The 23,072-nt window shown below is 44.8% G+C and overlaps 1 protein-coding gene across 2 annotated transcripts in view; it reads right to left on the bottom strand.

The window, feature by feature from the left end:
- Positions 1-23,072, bottom strand: part of LOC124787654 — a 117,470-nt gene that overhangs the window by 23,786 nt on the left and 70,612 nt on the right. The window contains exons 2-3 of one of the 2 annotated variants that reach the window (XM_047254455.1): positions 16,757-16,937; positions 14,073-14,690 (exon numbers count right to left, since the gene is read on the bottom strand). In XM_047254455.1, the coding sequence (XP_047110411.1) occupies positions 14,073-14,435 (363 nt within the window). In that variant the 5' untranslated portion in view covers positions 14,436-14,690; positions 16,757-16,937. Of the gene's footprint in view, positions 1-14,072; positions 14,691-16,756; positions 18,238-23,072 lie in introns of those variants that run through there. The other variant, XM_047254454.1, reaches the window with a different exon arrangement.

Raw genomic sequence — 23,072 nt, 5'->3', positions numbered from 1 at the left:
AATAACCACTTAGTTTCGTCCGTGAAATACAACAATATTCCGGAAATGTGTTTAAAAGAATTTTTGTTGTAGCTTTAAAGTGATATTTCGCTTTCAAATCACTTATTCGTGTAGCACGATAGTGATATATCTTGGATTGCTGTCACATTTCACTATTTGAGATGAAACAAACTTGTAATTTATTATACCAGCTGAGTGTTGGTTTAGCTTTAGGGTAAATGGCTAGTCCTTTGGGAACTGAAAACATGTTCGAGAAACGAAATGAAAAGTTTTATGTTCTTACATATTATGATGAGTCATGCTCATATTACCTTACCTTAAATATTAAAAGCGCTGTTATTGTTACATGTATCAGAGACGGAACTCTTTTCATGCTACTACATTTGTAAATAAAATAGAAAAAAAGTAGACGCTGAGTCAAACTATTTTATTTCACCTATACAACATAAGTCATCTTAGCTGCATACGTACCTGAAATTCATTAACTTCATAATATTTAAAGATGCGTTCGTAGCAGACTGTGTTTCCCCTATTACAATTTTCGCTGAATTTCTGTTACTTTTTGCTATTTTAATTTTTTACTATAAAATTATCACGGAATGTGCTACCGCATAAACGAGACATTTACTGGAAGTGTTGAACTGTTGCTGGTTGGTTATTGGTTGTTTTTGGGGAAGGAGACCAGACAGCGAGGTCATCGGTCTCATCGGATTAGGGAAGGACGGGGAAGAAAGTCGGCCGTGCCCTTTGAAAGGAACCATCCCGGCATTTGCCTGGAGCGATTTAGGGAAATCACGGAAAACCTAAATCAGGAAGGCCGGACGCGGGATTGAACCGTCGTCCTCCCGAATGCACTGTTGCTCTGGTCCTTTAGATGTTCTTTCTTTGCATCCCATCTCCACTGCACAGTATGTGACAATCCCGTACTTGTAATGTGTGGTAAACAAATGACGAGCTGAAACTTCCTGCAGATTAAAACTGTATGCCGGACTGAGGCTCAAATTCGGGACCTTTGACTTTCGCGGGCTGAGCTACCTAAGCACGACTCACGGCCGCTCCTCGCAGTTTCTCAGGAGAGCTTGTGTGAAGTATGGAAGTTAGGTGAGGTGGCACTGGTGGAGGTACACTTATGAGGAGGGATCGTGAGTCGTGCTTGGGTAGCGCTGTCGGCAGTGCCCGCGAAAGCCACAGTTCTCGAGTTTGAGTCTCAGTCCGACACACAGTTTTAATCTGCCAAGAAGTTGCATATAAGCTCACACGCCACTGCAGGTTGAAAATTTCACTTTGAAATTAAGAATCCTTGTACCTCCTACTCATTGCTCGCTAATATCCCCGGAAGAGAAACAGCATTCGGTCACTATATTTTTAGCAAATTAATCTGGTTTCAACACTGCTAGGAGTGCCTTCTTCAGAATTTAAAACAAAGAATGATCTATATTCTATAACATGGCCACAGAATAATGACTAAAAACGTATGATAGGGCATAAGTACGGAATCATCGTAAAAGACTGACAGCACTTATATGTCATTTATAAAATAAAAAATATGCCAAATGGGCAATAGTCACAATGATAAAGAAAACTGTGATGGCGAGTCACTAAAGGCTGCACGTTACTTGCGTGGTGCAGGTTGCAAAACGGACTGAGGTGCCCGCGTTAACAAATGCGGCCAGGTGAACATGGCACTGCAACGAGCGCGCCATCTAGTAGCCATAGATACAATTAGGCTACTTCACATTGAAATATAGGCAGAAATGATTATAAATGAACAGTAATTGGTACATAATGGAAATGTTTGTTTGATAGTAGCATACAACATAACATTTTATCTACATCAAAGCTTATAACAGTAAGATAAAACATGAAAACATAATTATGAAAATGTAGATAGGACTGAATGACAACTTGTAGAAAGCAATATTGACGTAAAATGCAGCCAAGAAACATTTGATTATTGAAAAACATAGAACTACCTTAGAAGGAAAAGAACATTTCAGCAACCTGCACCAGGAGACCCGAAGTCAGATATCGAGTAACCCTATCATACGTTTTTAGTCATTACTCTGTGACCATGTTATAGATCATTCTTTGTTTTAAGTTCTGAAGAAGACACTCCTAGCAGTGTTGAAGCTAGGTTAATTTGTTAAAAATATAGTGACCGAGGGCTATTTCTCTTTCAATTGGTGCTGTTCACGGCCTCTGAACGTGCAGCCATGTACAAAAAATTATGCGATATTCGTTTCTTAACTTTGTTTCCGAATTTTTCGAGACCTTGGAGCGTAATGGTTAAAAAATAATATACTCCGACAATGGTGTAAACACGTGCTTCAATAAAAAAAGTCTAGTAATTCTACGCGTAAATGGAAGATTGCATGAAACTCTGTACACTTTTGCGTAAGGCAATTTTGCACTTCCACTTTCGTTGATTAGTCCATACTGATTAACTTTGCTCTTTTTTCCTCCATTCATCTTACAAGCCAGTTTCAAGAGCTTATAATGCAGTCAGGAGCACCAGCTGTAACATCTTTAACTATGCAAAATGTCACTCCTTAATTAAGCAGTTACTATTCTGCTGTTTAACCACATATTTTCAGATCTAAACTTCTACGTTACAAAAATTAAGAGTATCCTGAAAAATTTAAGCAATTGATACGTCGGTCTGAAAATTTGAGGAAGAAAAATGAGATCCAAAATCAGAGTAAAATGAACAGGTAAGTCTGTGGCTAGAACAAGGCACATTGCAGATGCGCACGTAATGCTGCCAGATATGAGACAGAAGGACATTCTGTAGTGAAGCAGGTTGAAAACTGACACATAGTTTTTTAGTATGGCATTATAATATATTCAACACAGAAACTGAGCTGAAATACATTGTTAGGCACCATACAAACCACCTGACTAGACGACACTTAAAGTATACAATATGTCAAAATCAGCACTGTCTGAATTTTTGATGTTCTATACAGCTTTATAGTATAAAATGTATATCACAATGTACCTCAAGAAAGAAGGAAACATTGTAAATACACGTTAATTTTAGCAAACAGCACAGGTATTTTTACGAATACAGCATTCTGTACAATGGCAAAATTCCATCGTTCTCGTAGACAATAAAATCGTGACTCAGAACACGTGCATCACCTTGCCCTGCCATTTACACTGCGTGAGTAGGACGTAACTAATGCCGGGCTTCGCATTTAGGAGAACAAATCTTAAAAGTTATTCAGGATGGTTCTGGGAGAAACGGTCATAATTCAACACCTGAAACTGTCGACCATTCAGAATGAAAAGATCATAGAAATATATACCCCGTTCTCATTACGTTACGCGTAGAGTGCTTTGAAACTCATATTTTTTCTATGATTTTTCTGACACCAAATAGGCCAAATATATGTAAAATGTGAAAAATAATAATTTCGAGTGGCTCAGTGGCCTTGTACAAATCTTTCGATTGTACGTGACTTGGACGACTACCGTGTTCCTAACCTGCCGCTGTACTCATACTCTATCTACAATTTAACTTGGAATGCGAACCACGTTTCGGTTCTCGCAGATGCTCACCTCACTGAGAGATGAAGGCTAGGTTAAACTCAGACTGAAAATTCCGTGGTCTGTGTGGGATTCGACACCGCGACCTTTCATTTTCCAGCCAAACGTTTTACCAGTACTCAGAGACGCCAGTAGTCTTTATAATACTTGGACAAACGAAAGGCCAACACTATGAATGAATGCAAAAAGCAGTAGGCTAAAACAATATAGGTTTTTTCAGCTCTGATGAAGCATGGAAACATTGATGAAGAAGAGAAACACAGTTTATTTGAGCTTTTTTGGCACTCGGAAAGAAAAGAAGACTCCGACGGTAAAATAAAATGGCGGTAGCTATTGCCTTGTAAATATTGTTGGACATTGTTGTATATCTCATTTTCGCGATAAAACAGATGTTGAAACGCTTTCCAAATGTTTGGAGAGAGGGCATTTTTCCCATTCCTTCACTTCTCAGCTGTATGGAATATACGTTCACAGGCTTTCACGACCATGTCTGTCTGAAGAAAATAATTTTGGATATTACGCTGTGTCATTATAAAACATTAAAGTAACTAAAGTAGTTCTCTTTAGAATGAGACCTCAGTGAGTCGCCGAGAAGAGGATACCTGCAGTGCTAGTGCCTAAATCCTAATACTACACAACGGGCCATTAAAATTCCTACACAACGAAGATGACGTGCTACAGACGCGAAATTTAACCGACAGGATGAAGATGCTGTGATATGCAAATGATTAGCTTTTCGGAGCATTCACACAAGGTTGGCGCCGGTGGTGACACCTACAACGTGCTGGCATGAGGAAAGTTTCCAACCGATTTCTCATACACAAACAGCAGTTGACCGGCGTTGCCTGGTGAAACGTTGTTGTGATGCCTCGTGTAAGGAGGAGAAATGCGTCCCATCACGTTTCCGATTTTGATAAAGGTCGGATTGTAACCTATCGCGATTGCGGTTTATCGTATCGCGACATTGCTGCTCGCGTTGGTCGAAATCCAATGAGTGTTAGCAGAATATGGAATCGGTACGTTCAGGATGGTAATACGGAACGCCGTGCTGGATCCCAACGGCCTCGTATCACTAACAGTCGAGATGACAGGCATCTTATCCGCATGGCTGTAACGGATCTTGCAGCCACGTCTCGATCCCTGAGTAAACAGATGGGGACGTTTCCAAGGGGCAACAACCATCTGCACGAACAGTTCGACGACGTTTGCAGCACCATGGACTATGAGTTCTAAGACCATGGCTGCGGTTACGGTTGACGTTGCATCACAGACAGGAGCGCCTGCGATGGTGTACTCAACGACGAACCTGGGTGCACGAATGGCAAAACGTCATTCTTTCGGATGAATCCAGGTTCTGTTTACAGCATCATGATGGCTGCATCCGTGTTTGGCGACATCACGGTGAACGCACACTGGAAGCGTGTATTCGTCCTCGCCATACTGGCGTATCACCCGGCGTGATGGTATGGGGTACCATTGGTTACACGTCTCGGTCACCTCTTGTTCGCATTGACGGCACTTTGAACAGTGGACGTTACATTTCAGATGTGTTACGACCCGTGGCTCTACGCTTCATTCTATCCCTGCGAAACCCAACATTTCAGAAGGATAATGCACGACCACATGTTGCAGGTCCTGTACGGGCCTTTCTGGATACAGAAAATGTTCGTCTCCTGCCCTGGCCAGCACATTCTCCAGATCTCTCACCAATTGAAAACGTCTGGTCAATGGTGGCCGAGCAACTGGCCCGTCACAATACGCCAGTCACTGCTCTTGATGAACTGTGGTATCGTGTTGAAGCTGCATGAGCAGCTGTACCTGTACACGCTATCCAAGTTCTGTTTGACTCAATGCCCAGGCGTGTCAAGACCGTTATTACGTCCAGAGGTGGTTGTTCTGGGTACTGATTTCTCAGGATCTATGCACCCAAACTGCGTGAAAATGTAATCACATGTCAGTTCTAATATAATATATTTGTCCAATGAATACCCATTTATCATCTGCATTTCTTCTTGGTGTAGCAATTTTAACGGCCAGTAGTGTATATTCAGACACTGTAATCATATACTCACTTACACCTGTCAGTAATGGGCTAAGATAAGTTACGTTGCGTCTGACGTGATCACAGAGCCATTCGAGAGTGATATTCCCCTCCATTCGGTTAACGCGCTCTGGTATGCCGGGTGTTACATCGTAGACGATACTGCAAGAGTGTGGTGAACAGACGGCTCAGGTTGATATTGGACTATCACTTTCGCTGACCTCTTCGCTGCTGTGGACGACTGCACAGAAGTGAGCGCCGGTCGCGGCGACTCGTTCGGTATCCCACCCTGCGGGGCAGAGTGGGCCGGCCGGCTATGCGGCGCGCCGCTGTTCCAGGTGGCAGGCGTCCTCGGCGGGCGCGGCGCCGGTGACGTCCTCGGGCGGCGACCACGCGCCGCTGTGCGCCAGGAAGGCGCGCACCAGCGCCACGTCCCTGGGGCAGCGGCGCGGCGGCCGCACCGGCGACCCGGCGTCGCAGCCGCGGCAGGCGCCGTCCTCGCGGCTCGACGTGGCGCACCACGACGCCTCGCGGCTCAGCTGCAGCGCCCCCCGGTGCCCGCCGATCTCCAGCGTCGCCGGCAGCTGCAGCGGCGGGTCCCAGCCGGCGCCGTCGCCGTCGCGCGGCACCAGCCGCAGCGAGCGCACGCCCGTCGCGACGCGGTACTCGCAGCCGGGCGCCGACACCTCGCGCCGCACGTGGCGCACCTGCTCAGGGGGCAACCCACTGCTCTTAATACACTACTGGCCATTAAAATTGCTACACCAAGAAGAAATGCACATGATAAACGGATATTCATTGGGCAAATACACTCCTGGAAATTGAAATAAGAACACCGTGAATTCATTGTCCCAGGAAGGGGAAACTTTATTGACACATTCCTGGGGTCAGATACATCACATGATCACACTGACAGAACCACAGGCACATAGACACAGGCAACAGAGCATGCACAATGTCGGCACTAGTACAGTGTATACCCACCTTTCGCAGCAATGCAGGCTGCTATTCTCCCATGGAGACGATCGTAGAGATGCTGGATGTAGTCCTGTGGAACGGCTTGCCATGCCATTTCCACCTGGCGCCTCAGTTGGACCAGCGTTCGTGCTGGACGTGCAGACCGCGTGAGACGACGCTTCATCCAGTCCCAAACATGCTCAATGGGGGACAGATCCGGAGATCTTGCTGGCCAGGGTAGTTGACTTACACCTTCTAGAGCACGTTGGGTGGCACGGGATACATGCGGACGTGCGTTGTCCTGTTGGAACAGCAAGTTCCCTTGCCGGTCTAGGAATGGTAGAACGATGGGTTCGATGACGGTTTGGATGTACCGTGCACTATTCAGTCTCCCCTCGACGATCACCAGTGGTGTACGGCCAGTGTAGCAGATCGCTCCCCACACCATGATGCCGGGTGTTGGCCCTGTGTGCCTCGGTCGTATGCAGTCCTGATTGTGGCGCTCACCTGCACGGCGCCAAACACGCATACGACCATCATTGGCACCAAGGCAGAAGCGACTCTCATCGCTGAAGACGACACGTCTCCATTCGTCCCTCCATTCACGCCTGTCGCGACACCACTGGAGGCGGGCTGCACGATGTTGGGGCATGAGCGGAAGACGGCCTAACGGTGTGCGGGACCGTAGCCCAGCTTCATGGAGACGGTTGCGAATGGTCCTCGCCGATACCCCAGGAGCAACAGTGTCCCTAATTTGCTGGGAAGTGGCGGTGCGGTCCCCTACGGCACTGCGTAGGATCCTACGGTCTTGGCGTGCATCCGTGCGTCGCTGCGGTCCGGTCCCAGGTCGACGGGCACGTGCACCTTCCGCCGACCACTGGCGACAACATCGATGTACTGTGGAGACCTCACGCCCCACGTGTTGAGCAATTCGGCGGTACGTCCACCCGGCCTCCCGCATGCCCACTATACGCCCTCGCTCAAAGTCCGTCAACTGCACATACGGTTCACGTCCACGCTGTCGCGGCATGCTACCAGTGTTAAAGACTGCGATGGAGCTCCGTATGCCACGGCAAACTGGCTGACACTGACGGCGGCGGTGCACAAATGCTGCGCAGCTAGCGCCATTCGACGGCCAACACCGCGGTTCCTGGTGTGTCCGCTGTGTCGTGCGTGTCATCATTGCTTGTACAGCCCTCTCGCAGTGTCCGGAGCAAGTATGGTGGGTCTGACACACCTGTGTCAATGTGTTCTTTTTTCCATTTCCAGGAGTGTATATTATACTAGAACTGACATGTGATTACATTTTCACGCAATTTGGGTCCATAGATCCTGAGAAGTCGGTACCCAGAACATCCACCTCTGGCCGTTAAGGCCTTGATACGCCTGGGCATTGAGTCAAACAGAGACTGGATGGCGTGTACAGGTACAGCTGCCCATGCAGCTTCAACACGATACCACAGTTCATCAAGAGTAGTGACTGGCGTATTGTGACGAGCCAGTTGCTCGGCCACCATTGACCAGACGTTTTCAATTGGTGAGAGATCTGGAGAATGTGCTGGCCAGGTCAGAAGCCGAACATTTTCTGTATCCAAAAAGGCCCGTACAGGACCTGCAACATGCGGTCGAGCATTATCGTGCTGAAATGTAGGGTTTCGCAGGGATAGAATGAAGGGTAGAGCCACGGGTCGTAACACATCTGAAATGTAACGTCCACTGTTCAAAGTGCCGTCAATGCGAACAAGAGGTGACCGAGACATGTAACCAATGGTATAAGTAAGCCAAGAATAAAATATTGTTATCGAATAGCTTCTTTAAAATAGTTTGAGAAAGATTTAAGGGGGAGCGCGTAGAATCTTTTGTCGTCGACCGACCGAAAGAGGGCAAAAAATGCTGGGACCCCCTTCTGAACTAATCAATGAACTCGCCTCGCCCAGTGCTTTGGACAAAAATGGTGTGTGCGCATTGGCCATCGTACCCTCTGTGGAGTCTACCAGGGATTTTTCCTTACTGGGTGAACTGCACCAGGTTGCTCTCAGTTTACGAAATTTCTTCACAACTGTAAAATTTCATAAATGTAGTACAGCTGCAGTATCGTCACCTATGTCTTTCAGACATTTTTAAAATAACAATAGGCTTTGTTGCATGCGTTTACAGCCCATCGCAACGCATCCTTGAAATCTGTTTCTCAGTGAATCACACACTCTTTCAAATGCACGTGGTTCCATTCGGATTTGTCCACATGCATTGATCGCAATTTCCTGTAACAACCGCGCATTGTCGACTGGCTGGGCATATATCAACGCTTTTAAATAGCTCCATATGCAGAAATACAACAGCTCAAAAGTCCAATGAACGAGCCAAGCTATCAGACATCCTCTACCAAACTATCGTCCACGGTGAGGTACTATCATACGATCTGCAGATAACAGGGTGGTGTCCCGTAACGCATACATACAGTTGTTGTCATTGTGCAAGGGTAACATTCTCCAATAGCGCTGGTAATTTATTACAGCAGTGAGATGTCGTGCACGACTGAATACTACACAGTACTCGTCACAAGTGAAGTGACCCATATCTCAACAGGCATTGGTTTCCAGACATGTTATTTTTTTAGCATAGTAACTTTTCTAGCAGTTTTCACCTACATCCTGTAGGAATATGTCTCAGGTTTTTTCAAACACTATGTATGACTGTTTTTCGCTCACTCTGCACGTTTGATCCTGGCCAGTCGAAAGTTATAAGCGAAAATCGTTGTGATACTTCTGAGAGTGGAATACATGTACCGGTATTGTTGTTGGTAAGATAGCAGGATAGGCAACTTTCAGAGGTGTGCTATGACGAGAACAAGAAAAGATGTGTAGTAAACATAGGATATGAAATGTATACCTTAAGAGCTTGTTCATCTGTGATACTGTGAAGCACATATGTTGTAATATTGCTACATGAATTTTTGCTATGCTGATATCGGTGCTAATTGACAGTGAAAGTGGGTTAAAAGCCGTGATCTGTCTGGGGACGTTAACCGTGGATTACTGGGTAACTGTTTCATCAGATATTTAGTCTAGGTTTACCAAGCAGACTAACATTAATGATAATCTTTTAATAGTCATACAAAACCGGTAATATATATATATATATAAAGAGAATTTAAATAAAAAGAAAGAAATCAGTTTATATTTGGAAATTTATTTTAAGATTGTTCATTGAAATTTCAGCATATTATACGTGAGTTATAACTGAGCTGGTGCCTTATTTACGATTGAAAAATGTGAGATTGTAATCTTACGGAACACATAAAATATGGAGCCAAGATTGGGAGACTGCATACGACACTGCATTCATAAAATAACTCACGAAGAACATTGAAACATAAGCAAGAAGAAATTAACCACAACCAACAGATTCAGTTTTTATACCCAAAGAAATTACGTTCATACCACAATCCTGTCCGTCATGTAATTACCACACACTGGTATACTAAATTCATATTAACTCTTTGTGAAGTCTTCGCAAAAAGAATAGCTGAGGGCTACTTTGATGATTACACCACATGCTCCACGTGGTCAATTTGGTTTACACAAAGCGTACAACTCCACAATAATTTTGATAATTAAAATACATTAGATCGAAAAGCAATTGACAAAAGCAAAACCTTGAACTGGTTACTAACGTCTTACTATTAACCTGATGGGTCAAACAGTTATATAAGCACGTGGTACTGGTCTCGCAAAGTACACTCCACGTGGGTTGAACATAAAGAAAAGCATAAAGAAAAGTTGCTATATTGTAAAATATTGTCCAGACGAGACGTTATAATCACACAAGCATTCACATTTAAGATTGATGAACTTAGTTAGAGTTACTGATCAACACGTGGTTCCACTTTACTCGCAAAGTAATGACAAACCAACTACCCCAAAATAATCTGAACTTCACACGAGAATTACACTACGCTGCAATTTAAGATAACCTTAGATATTTTAGAGCTAAACCCGAGATAAAGATGATTAAATTTTCAGTTAGGCTGAACTTAACAAATCCATTGTCCTATGGACTTAGCAGACACGCGCTTAGCCGGAGATCTTACCACTTCAGACGCTCGCCACCGCCAGACTGCCACTGCCTACTGCCCAGCGTGCTTCCTCAGGGTGCTCACAAAGACAAACGGAAGTGGCCAGAGGGGCAGCTTCCTATACCAACATGACAACGGACGGACAGGACCATACTAAGGATAGAAACCCTTTGCTTTTAGGAAGCGTAGCTACCTGTTCCGACGTTGGTCCTACTGTTCTCTAGCAGACAGCCTTGTCTGCTACCCTCAAGCATGCAACTACAAACACATTTGATCATTCATCCTCTCACACAGAAGGGAAGGGGGATGACAGTATCTTATCATATACAGTATATAACAGAAAGCGGATGTAGGTTCCGTATGAGACTGTGTGACATGAATTACATATAAACTGTGTTTTAAAGTGTAGTAGTGTGTCAGATCGTTCTTGTTTATGTGTAAAAGTAACACGTTCCACTGCTCAGTCTCCTCCCAGATAGTCAGAAACGCCACAGTACATTTAGAAGAGGAATTTATTCCATAAATGGCAACAGATTTAAGAAATTAAACATGAAAGGAATCCAACAGAGACCTTTCAATGTTCTACTGCAAAGTCTTTTGTTTTCATAGTATTTTTGAAGGAGGTAGTGAAGACCAAAGCAATGAAAACAAAGTCCAGCAAATATGGGCTCTAAAACGCGTATCTTAATGGCAACAGGCACTTGCTCAATACATCTACATCTACATCATACTTCGCAAGCCACCTAATGGTGTGTGGCGGAGGGTACTTTAGCGCTATCTGATCCCTCCAACCCTGTTCCACTCGCGAATAGTGCATGGGAAGAATGATTGTCGGTAAGCCTCTGTATTGGGTCTAATGTCTCGAATTTTCTTCTCGTGGTAAATACACGAGATGTATGTGGGGGGAAGTAACATGTTGCCCGACTCCTGAAAAGTGCTGTCCCGAATTTTCAATAGTAAATCACTCCGTGATGCACAGCGCCTCTCTTGTAACGTCTGCCAGTGGAGTTTACTTAACATCTCCGTAACGCTCTCTCGCCAGCTAAACGACCCCGTGACGAAACGCGCCGCTCTTCGTTGGATCTTCTGTATCTCCCACACCAGTCTTACCTGACAGGGATCCCAGATAGACGAACAATACTCAAGAATCGGGCGAACAAGCGCCTTATAAGCCACTTCTTTTGTGGATGTATTACATTTCCTTACGATTCTCCCGATGAATCTGAGTCTGGTGTCTACTTTTCCCAATATCTGTTTTGTGTGGTCATTCCACTTAAGGTCGCTCTGGATACTTAGGTGTAGATATTTTACGGCAGACGCTGTCTCCAGCTGTTTGTCATCGATGGTGTAGCTGTAAAGTAGTGGATTTCTTTTCCTATGTATGCGCAGTATGTTACATGATGGGTTTCCACAGTAACGAAGATGAACAAGTGCTCATAGCTGTTCAGGTATACAGTTTAGAGTCCATGTTTACTAGATATTTTTTCCTTATTTGATCCGTACTACCATCTCTAAAAACTGCCTATTGTGCAGTCTTAGCACCGACAGTACTGGTGCGTTTGTTCCAGTGTCAGAGGTATCACTCTCAGGACAAGGGTCCCTTACCTCGGACATACATTTACCGTTCTCCATTGTCTCTGGAAATTTGTAACATCGTCAACGAATCACGCTGTGTATGAGCTACGGCTAGGGATGCCTACTTTTTCTGGTGAAAATAACACACCCTCCGCCTGGAAGAGCTAAAGTAGATTTTTATAAATGAAGCAGTTTCAAAATTTATATATTTATGAACTCAAGCACGAATTTTTCGTAGTTGTGGCATTAAATAACGATTTTCAGTTGATTTATGAGGTATAATTACTGCTGCTACATTGTAATTTATGTTTAGATAACTGAACAATTACTTTCGTAATTTAAATTTATTAAAGCTCTCTCCTCATCTCCCGCCCCCCTCCCCCCGTTTTTGTGGCTGTTTCAAGTGGCTCTGAGCACTATGGGACTTAACATCTGAGGTCATCAGTCCCCTAGAACTTAGAACTACTTAAACCTAACTAACATAAGGACATCACACACATCCATGCCCGAGGCAGGATTCGAACCTGCGACCGTAGCGGTCGCGCGTTTACAGACTGAAGCGCCTAGAACCGGTCGGCCACTACGGCCGGCCCCGTTTTTGTGTCCAACATTGATAACCTGTTTCGCTAAATGTTGAGGCTAGAGATTGTGGTCACGTGTCGGTCAGTTGTGTTTGCATGAGAGTGTGTGAGTGTGTGTGTGTGTGTGTGTGTGTGTGTGTGTGTGTGTGTGTGTGTGTGTGTATCTGTTGTCTTTCTTCGACAAAGCCCTTGTTGGCCGAAAGCTCATTTTGTGACAGTCTTTTTGTTGTGCCTATCTGCGACTCAACATCTCCGCTATATCAAGAGAAAGCTCGTAAATACCACTATTTTTAAATTGTTTGGTGACTTTTTAAGCACATACTGCCATTTTTCGGAAGTATTTTTTCGTCAAAAATATTTTGTTATCATCTGTTAATATTCCTTGGACAGTTGACAAGCCCAATATTCACCTTGTGGAAACCGCTCGAAAATCGCATTCAGACTTGCCGTCAGGACCAAGAGGAAGAGTCAGACTGATTTCGTTTGAAAATAAAGAGCGAATAATTCAGTCAACATGCAAAGCTACAACGGACTTTACCGATTGTTCATTCGTTTGTTTGGTGACTTTTTAAGCGCATACTGCCATTGTTCGGAAGAATTTTTTCGTCAAAAATATTTTGTTATTTGTTAATATTCCTTGGACGGTTGACCAGCCCAATATTCGCCTTGTGGAAACCACTAGAAAATCGCATTCAGACTTACCGTCAGGACCAAGAGGAAGAATACAGACTGATTTCGTTTGAAAATATATGTTGAAAAAAAGCACTCCGTCTTCAGGCCACGAGTGGCCTATCGGGATCATCCGACCGCCGTGTCATCCTCAGTGGAGGATGCGAATAGGAGGGGTGTGGGGTCAGCACACCGCTCTCCCAGCAGTTATGATGGTATTCTTGACCGAAACCGCTCCTGTTCGGTCGCGTAGCTCCTCAATTGGCTTCATTAGGCTGAGTGCACCCCTAAAAATGGCAACAGCGCATGGCAGCCCAGACGGTCACCCATCCAAGTGCCGACCACGCCCGACAGCGCTTAATTTCGGTGATATCACGGGAACCGGTGTATCCACTGCGGCAAGGCCGTAGCCCCGTGTGAAAATGTAGAACGAATAATTCAATCAGCGTGCAAAGCTACAACGGACTATATCGATTGTTCATTCGTTTGTTCTCACACACTTGTTTCACTCGAAAGGAGCGAATGGTTAGTAATCTGACAGACACGTAAAACTATATCTGAACGAGTCGATTGCTTACCGACAACTGGATTGTTACGAATCGATTGCTGCCGTCAGTGGACGCACCTTGCCGTAGGGCGCCAGCGCGCGCCGGAACTCGGCGTCCGGCACCTCGAGCGGCACGTCGAAGACGCGCACCTCGACGCCGCCGTCGTCGTCGGCCACGGAGACGCGCACGGGCGTCAGCTTGCCCGACTGCAGCTGCAGCGCGGCGCCGCCGCAGAGGCGCTCCGCCAGCTGCAGGAAGGCGGCGTCCGAGCGCAGCTTGAGGAAGGCGACGGCGTGCTGGGTGTGCAGCTGCAGCGCCTTCAGCTCGGCGTCGGGCACGCGCAGCTGCGTGCGCACCCAGCGGTGCACCTCGCGCTCCGTCGGCCGGTCGGCGCCGCCCGCGAACTCGCAGCGCAGCGTGTTGCGTCGGTAGTACGCCATGCCGCCACTGGCGCGCGCGCGGCGCTGCGCCCGCCTCTATATACACGGGAGAGGGGCCCGCCCGGTCGCGGAGGCGCGCCGTCCAATTGCGAGCCGCGACGTCACGGTCGGTCGTGCGGAAACAGACCTTCTGGAACAGTCTGCGCCATCAGCGGCTCGGCCTCGACCTTGCGCGCCACCCGACAGGTTTTCTCCGCGCCGGGCTGGAAGTTCGGTCGTATTTGCACGCTGTGGGCGAGCCTGTCTCGAAGACCCCTGCAAACGATCTAACTCGTTTGACAAAATCGCTGTCATCTAGGCACGCATATGCCGTAAACGTTAACCCTTTCGTGGGCAACATTATTGAGCAGTTTTTTTTTTTTAATGAATGGAGGTCAGATGGTAGTTAACAGATAGGTGTATTTATCATACAGAATATCAAATTTGCTCCAACTGTGACAGTGAAATGAAATGATCGTATGGCATTGTTGGCCGGGAGGTCCCATGCGGGGAAGTTCGGTCGCCTTATTGCAAGTCCTTTTTAGTTGACGCCACTTCGGCGACTTGCAAGTCAATGATGATGAAATGATGATGGAGAACACACAACACCCAGTCATCACGAGGTAGAGAAAATCCCTGACCCCGCCGGGAATCGAACCCGGGACCCCGTGCGCAGGAAGCGAGAACGCTACCGCAAGACCACGAGCTGCGGACAACTGTGAAAGTGATGTCACACAACAAGGTGGGAAGTATTCTTTCCACTGCCCTTCCATGGAGTTAAATGACAAAAACAACTTTTTTCAATATATGTCATATTTGTTTGATAAATTTACTTCTCCTGTTACAATGATTGTTCATAAATACTTGCCATGAAATTTTCTGAAACATGGGTCTATGCAAAGTGGTATTTGACAATATGAACAAACACAGCGAGGGCTCTTTTCCGCAGCTTTGGTACCACAATGACGGCACGTCCAGTAGGTTTCTCCTAAAATGGGTTGATGCTCCCCTACAGCCACATGACCAAAATCTTCGAGTACTTTACCCCTTTTTGCCAGAAAGACAGGGTTTTGTCCACTCCTTTTTTGGGATGAGAAGCGAGCGATCAATTGTCTGGCTAGATGGATCCTGTATGTGAGCTGATCATGCTGTGCACTTTCTCTTTTACTAACTTTCCACAGGATAAAACTGCTCACTGCAGCAACATTCACCAGGAAATAAAATATTCTGTGCCACCATTTTACAGAACGTCTGCCAATAGCATACCTTTCTCGTAATTTATCAAACTTATCGACACCACCCATTATTTTGTTGTGTTCTGCCACAACATCAGGACAAGAAATCTCTGTACTAGTACCATCCTTGTTTTTCCTTTTCACTATGGCTGTTTCTCATGGGTCATGAATTTAGGACAGGAAAGTGACTGGATGGTTATCCGTCCATTTTGCTGCAGAAATGGCGCGTTTTCTTTCAAACTGGAATTCTCCTCGTTCAAGTTTTACCTGCTGCTTCATAAATTTGTCTAAATCAAAAGTATTTACCTTATACTATAGGTTTGAGGAAAAAAATCACAAAATGTCACGCAAACAGCACTGAAAGGCTCCTCTACAGAGCAACACTCAGCTATACAATGCCTCTGCGCGAAGGTACAGCAATAACGGCGGGAACTTCCGATTGGAAATAGTACCCTATACTGTTCACTAGGTGATAACACCGTAAAGAGGTGGGAACTGTGAATCCCACGGGACTAGGAACGTTCATTGTAGTGGGAATCATGTTTCCCACGGCTCACAAAAGGGTTCAAACAATGTTTTTCAGTTTAACCTCACTTTCAAGCAGACGATTGCAACGTGGAGTTTATGCAAACCGGTGACAAGTGAAATAATAACAAGTACAGAGGACTTGCAAGATACAACGAATTTATTACTGATCAACAGTTTAACCCAAAGGGCACAGTATTTACCAAAAATTTTGTACAAGTGTCTCTTATTCACAAGTCAGAAAAACACACTACACAATACCTTTCTAATTGAAGTAGGTGCAAACAAGAACTTCCATACTAACTGTAAGCGCTTCAATAGTAAAAGGTAAAATCAGTTTCATTTAACAAAGGGCACTTGAATAATAAAGGTAAAATAAGTTTCCTTTAAATAGGTCACCTGGGCAAGCGCAATAGGATAATTCACATAATTTCCAATTTCCGCTACCCATCAAGTATTTCTCTTTAATATATACATATGTTCAACTCCCGCTGCACGTAAGGTATAATTCAGAACACTAGTCTCCTTCCTTTATGGTTCTGAAGGTAAATATATAAGCAGTACAGCAAACGGAACAGACACCTTGGCGTCCCATGCAGAGGAAACTTAATGCAAGATCCCCACTCACTGCAACCCGAAGAACTCAGTGGCCCCCGTATCGGTTGCCATTTTCCCCGCGGCCAAAAGAACCTCTGGTACTGGTCGGCCAAGGCGTCGAACTCCGGACATCGATCTAGACACGGACTAGGTGCCCGCTGCAGTGCTGCAACGGAAAAGCAGAAACACACAGCCACAGCCAAAAGAAACAATGTTAACAGCCCCAAAATATAGCAAGATAAAATTCTTCAAAGATAGATCACATCAAGACAAAGGCAAATTAAAAATGGTTAAAAGAATTAACTGTAGAGTTCAAATTTCAAAATATGTAAAACTGCCCCAGCACAAACAGACTAGTTTTAAAAGGGCAACGATAATACAAAGCATAATATTATTACACCAGTACATCGCAGTTCCAATACAGTATTGACACTCACAAGAAAAGGTAGAATCTAGTGATAACACGCATAGGCCCGATTGCAACACTAGAAAGCTTGGATGTCTACTTCTTCAATAGACAGTTGGGTGGTACATAGTTCAACTCCACTAGCCAAAATGAATACCACATTGCTCAGCGTCCTGTGTAGAAGACTATGGCCCCGTCACGATTCAAGAACTTGCAATAACAGGCCCGCTTCCGCACTCTGACCCACATACACCGGTCAAATCCAGCCAACTCCACGCAAACACAAGTTTCGCTCTCTGAGCAGCGACACGTACCGGCCGTTTCGAAGCCCATCAGCACCACCACCGGCCAACGAGGCAAAGATTAGCAACGCCAGAGGGAAACAACCGATACGGGTGAATCGAACGGAGAAAGCAACTTGCGGCGGCGCCTCCCCACGTATCAGATATTCGTCTCCGTGTGCATTTTGAGCGTAGCGAGTACGGTCACAAATGCACGCCAAGCATTCGTGGCATTGACTTTGGCACTGTGTTTAAAGAAGAAGCAGAAGAAACATGACTATGGTACAGGAAATGAGAGATTTACCCTTGAAAATATGCTAAAGGAAATATTACTCTCAGAACCCGATGATTACATCAACTTTCTCCGAATGAACAGTGAACCTTTTTGAAACTTACTAATTTCAAAAGGCTATTACTAAAGGCCAACTTTGCTCTTGTCTAGCCACGGACGTATCAAACAAGCCCTCACACGTACCAAGGAAGCTTGTCGATTTAATCTTACTTTTGAAGCAGACACTTTTCGTGTATGCTGTATTTAGCCACCAGTAGGAACGGCTAGAGATGCAACTAAAGCTTTTCTAACGTTTACTCTGGCACTGTGTTTAAAGAAGAACAAAACAAGGGGCCGATTCAGGGAATGGTTTAAATTGGCAAATACACTAACGGATATGTTTCGCGCAGGACCTTGTAATGCCACTTCCTCGGACGAAAAATTAAAAAAGAAAAAATAGCAACCAATACCCCAAAAATTTTGCAAAAACAAGTTCCAAATTCCATGAAAAGTGAACAAGCAACCAAAGTTCCATTTAACACTATTATTTGAATAATAACTAGTAATTGAAACAAGAACCTCATACGTAGTAATTTATCAACTTACAAAAGAAAGATAGAATCTCAGTAAACTCAAACTCAAAATCATAGTAAATCATCGCAAAATCATTATAATTAAAATTAGCAAAGTAGAACCAACGATCTCAAAGAGTACTTCGCGTGAGTACTCTTTGAGAATCGTGAGTAATGGCTAAGGAAAATTTGATCCATTGTCACTACGTTACGAGAGTTAGCCGAAGCTGGTCAGACTTGTTTGAATACACGTATATGTAGGCGCGGTTAGATGGTTTATCAAGGATTGATAATTGCGATCTACTATGACGCAGTGAAACGAAATATTGACTTCAACTATAACATCGTTTAGAATTCAGGTAGAGGACTACCTTACATTAGACTGAAGTGAACTTTTTAATTAGATAACTCGAACTCAATTCTAGTTAGGCATTGAACAGTGATAGACGATTAACTTCATTCTTAATTGAAAATGGACTCTGGAACTTGGCAATAGTTTTAAAGCAGATAATTTATAAATTTGACCCCCGCCCCCCACACCACCTGGGAAAGCTTCCTCACGGCCTTGTTAGGAAGTGAGTGTTATTGTGAAATAAACCACCCTTTCGTGCCAATTTACGCATTTGTGATTCCAAATTACAAAATTGTTTAGACACATAACTGTGATCTTTTGCGTGCTGCGATAATATTTGACTGAAGCGCTCGGCGCATATATATAAACTCTTTGAGGTTAGGAAGCAATCGCAATGTTACGACTTATTAGATATTTGAAATTGCAACCAAACTATGGGGAAGTTGGTGTCGGTGGAACTGAATTGAATTCATCATCAATATTTTAATAGCAACTGTTAAACCATAGAATATAAACGAGTTAATTACGACGAGTAGCGTGATACTGGTCACAGCTGGTAAAGTAAATACCATGCACACGTCGAGAGTCCAGTTCAGCAGTTTCTTTTCCTTTTTTTTTGTAACGTCGCCTTTACCTAATAACAGTATCATCGTTCTACCGACTATCGCCGAGTTTTAGCCAGGGCCAATCAATACTAATCTATCAACCACCAACTCGAAAAACTGGTGACGTTACAACCTGATGATTACATCAATTTTCTGCGAATGTACAGTGAAACGTTTAGTGACTTGTTTAGCCTTACTTCACCCTCACATTGGAGAAGACACAAGTAAGAGAAAATTTATCCTCTTCTACTTGGTCCTCTAATGGCAGGTCATTTAAACACCGCTACATCGGAACATGTAGCCCACATCGTCCGTGAAATAACCGGAGAACTTAGATTTCTTTTATTTCATTCCACTCCGCTTGTGTGTCAATGTATACTGATTTTTTCATAACCTCTTAGTGTGTAATTTATGTCTGGGAAAAATGTGGTACCTCTACCATTTTGGTAACTGTCATGCTATTTTGTTTTTATACCCGACTGTAGTTTTCGTTGTAGTGGGAACTCACGAACCAGTGAGATAAATTGTAATAAATCAATTATTCACTAAACATATGTGGCGGAACGTCAACATAAACAGCGTCCGTTACCTTCTCAAACTTTCTGTCGAACAAAATTTCTCTCAAACACTTCAAACACGATCTATGCTTGACAAACACGTCAAACTGCACTGTTCACAGTCAAATATTTGGAAAGTTTAGTTAAGTTTAACCAAATGTTTCATAGCTTACGCGAGGGCCTTAGACCCTTTTATATACCGATTTTCTTGCCCCATTTTTAAATAAAATCATTCCGCTTTTAGCTGTTAAAACATTACTTACTGCGACTGCAGTTTCAACATGTCATTTTCAAGTATTGTGGGATAAAGCTGTAACATGTTGTGTAAGAGCGTTGCATGAAGCATTGTGAATTTATCTACTGTTTCATATACCATACACGTTATAGTGTTGGTGAAATAATGACCTAAACATTGATGTGTTTACATCATTATTTCACCGGTTGTATGGAACAACAGATAAATCCTCACTAACTCATGCAACTGTTAACATTTCATTGTGTACATTATTATTTCACGAGCACTATAACGGAGATAGAACAGCAAATAAATTGACAACAACTCAGACAACTGTTCTTACACAGCGTGTCACCGCTGTATATTACCAAGTGGGTTAGGACATCCCGTAATGCTTGAAAATGAACACAGGTCAAAACTGCAGTCACAATAAATAATGTTTTAACAGCAAAAAGCGGAATGATTTCATTTAAAAATTTCACGAAGGCGGTGGACCCAGTTATCATCAAATTACCTCAGTTAAGCGACACCGCACTTCATGTTCGTTCCATGAAAACCTATGTCATGCATTGCTGTCTGCAGACCGAACATGGTGGCGCAGTGGTTAGCACACTGGACTCGAATTCGGGAGGACGACGGTTCAATCCCGCGTCCGGCCATCCTGGTTTAGGTTTTCCGTGATTTCCCTAAATCGCTCCAGGCAAATGCCGGGATGGTTCCTTTGAAAGGGCACGGCCGACTTCCTTTCCCGTCCTTCCCTAATCCGATGAGACCGATGACCTCGCTGTTTGGTCTCTTCCCCCAAACAACCAAACCAACCGTCTGCAGACGGCATGTGACGTTCTAGGGGCATGCGCCACAAAGTGGTATATACAGTGGAGTGACAGAAGTCATGAGATATCTCCACATATAGTATCGGAAATCCTTTTGTTGTGCGTAAGGCAGCAACTCGACGTCGCATGGACTCAACAAGTCGTTGGAAGCCCCTCCAGAAATATTGGGCAATGGTGCCTCTATAGCCGTCCATAATTGGGAAATTTTTGCCGTTGCAGGACTTTCTGCACGGTTTGAAATCTCGATTATGTCCCATAAACATTCGCTGGGATTGATGTCGACCTATCTGGGTGACCAAATCATTCGTTCGAATTGTCCAAAACGTTCTTTAAATCAAACGCGAGTAATTGTCGTCCGGCGAAATGGCACATTGTCATCCACAAGAATTCCATTATTGTTTGGGAACATGAAGCCCGTGAATGGCTATAGATGGCCTCCAAGTAGCCGAACATAACCATTTCCAGTCAATGATCGGTTCAGTTCGACCAGAGGACCCAGTCCATTCCCTGTAAACACAGCCCACGCCACATGGAGCCACCACAAGCTTGCACAGTGCCCTCTTCACCACTTGGATCCATGACTTCGTGGGGTCTGCGCCACACTCCAACCCAGCTATCGGCTCTTACCAGCTGAAATCGGGACCCACCTGACTAGGCCACGGTTTTCCATTCGCTTAGAGTACAACCGATATGATCGCCGGCCGTTGTGACAGAGCAGTTCTAGGCGCATCAGTCCGGAACCGCGCTGCTGTTACGGTCGCAGGTTCGAATCCTGCCTCGGGCATGGATGTGTGTGATGTCCTTATGCTAGTTAGGCTTAAGTAGTTCTGGTGACCTCAGATGTTAAGTCCCATAGTGCTCAGAGCCATTTGAACCAACCGATATGATCACGAGCGCAGGAGGGGCTATAGCTCATTAACGGAAAATTTCGACGCACTGCCCTATGGGATACACTCGTCGAACATTGCACAGTGATATCTGCAGTATTTCACACAGTGTTGCTTATCTGTTAGCAGCAACAACTCTACGCAAACGCCACTGCTGTCGGTCGTTACGTGAAGGCCGTCGGCCGCTGGTTTGTCCCTGGTGAGCACACTCTTGACACTGTGGAATGGAATGTCCCCTCCGTCTAGCTCCAACTACCATTCCGCGTTCGAAGTCTGTTAATTCCTGTCGTGCGGCCACAATCACGTCGGAAACCTTTTCACATGAATCAGTTCAGCACAAATAACATCTCTGCCAATGCAGTGACCTTTTATACACTACTGGCCGTTAAAATTGCTACACCAAGAAGAAATGCAAGTGATAAATGGGTATTCATTGGACAAATATATTATACTAGAACTGACAGGTGATTACATTTTCACGCAATTTGGGTGCATAGATCTTGAGAAAGCAGTACCCAGAACACCCACCTCTGGCCGTAATAACGGCCTTGATACGCCTGGGCATTGAGTCAAATAGAGACTGGATGGCGTGTACAGGTACAGATGCCCATGCACCTTCAACACGATACCACAGTCCATCAAGAGTTGTGACTGGCGTATTGTGACGAGCCAGTTGCTCGGCCACCATTGACCAGACGTTTTCAGTTGGGGAGATATCTGGAGAATGTGCTGGCCAGGGCAGCAGTCGAACATTTTCTGTATCCAGAAACGCCCGTAAAGGACCTGCAACATGCGGTCGTGCATTACCCTGCTGAAATGTAGGGTTTCCCAGGGATCGAATGAAGTGTAGAGCCACGGGTCGTAACACATCTGAAATGTAACGTCCACTGTTCAAAGTGCCGTCAATGCGAACAAGAGGTGACCGAGATGTGAACCAATGTCACCCCATAGAATCACGCCTGGTGATACGCCAGTATGGCGATGACGAATACACGCTTCCAATGTGCGTTCACGGCGATGTCGCCAAACACGGATGTGACCATCATGATGCTGTAAACAGAACCTGGATTCATCCGAAAAAATGACGTTTTGCCATTCGTGCACCCAGGTTCGTAGTTGATTACACTATCCCAGGCGCTCCTGTCTGTGACGCAGCGTCAAGGGTAACTGCAGCCATGGTCTCCGAGCTGATAGTCCATGCTGCTACAAACGTCGTCGAACTGTTCGTGCAGATGGTTGTTGTCTTGCAAATGTCCCCATCTGTTGACTCAGGGATCGAAACGTGGCTGCACGACCCGTTAC

The sequence above is a fragment of the Schistocerca piceifrons genome, chromosome 3 (assembly GCF_021461385.2).
Source record: "Schistocerca piceifrons isolate TAMUIC-IGC-003096 chromosome 3, iqSchPice1.1, whole genome shotgun sequence".
NCBI classification, from domain to species: Eukaryota; Metazoa; Arthropoda; class Insecta; order Orthoptera; family Acrididae; genus Schistocerca; species Schistocerca piceifrons.
Note: the sequence above shows the minus strand (reverse complement) of the source record. Positions and strands in the feature narration are given on the sequence as shown.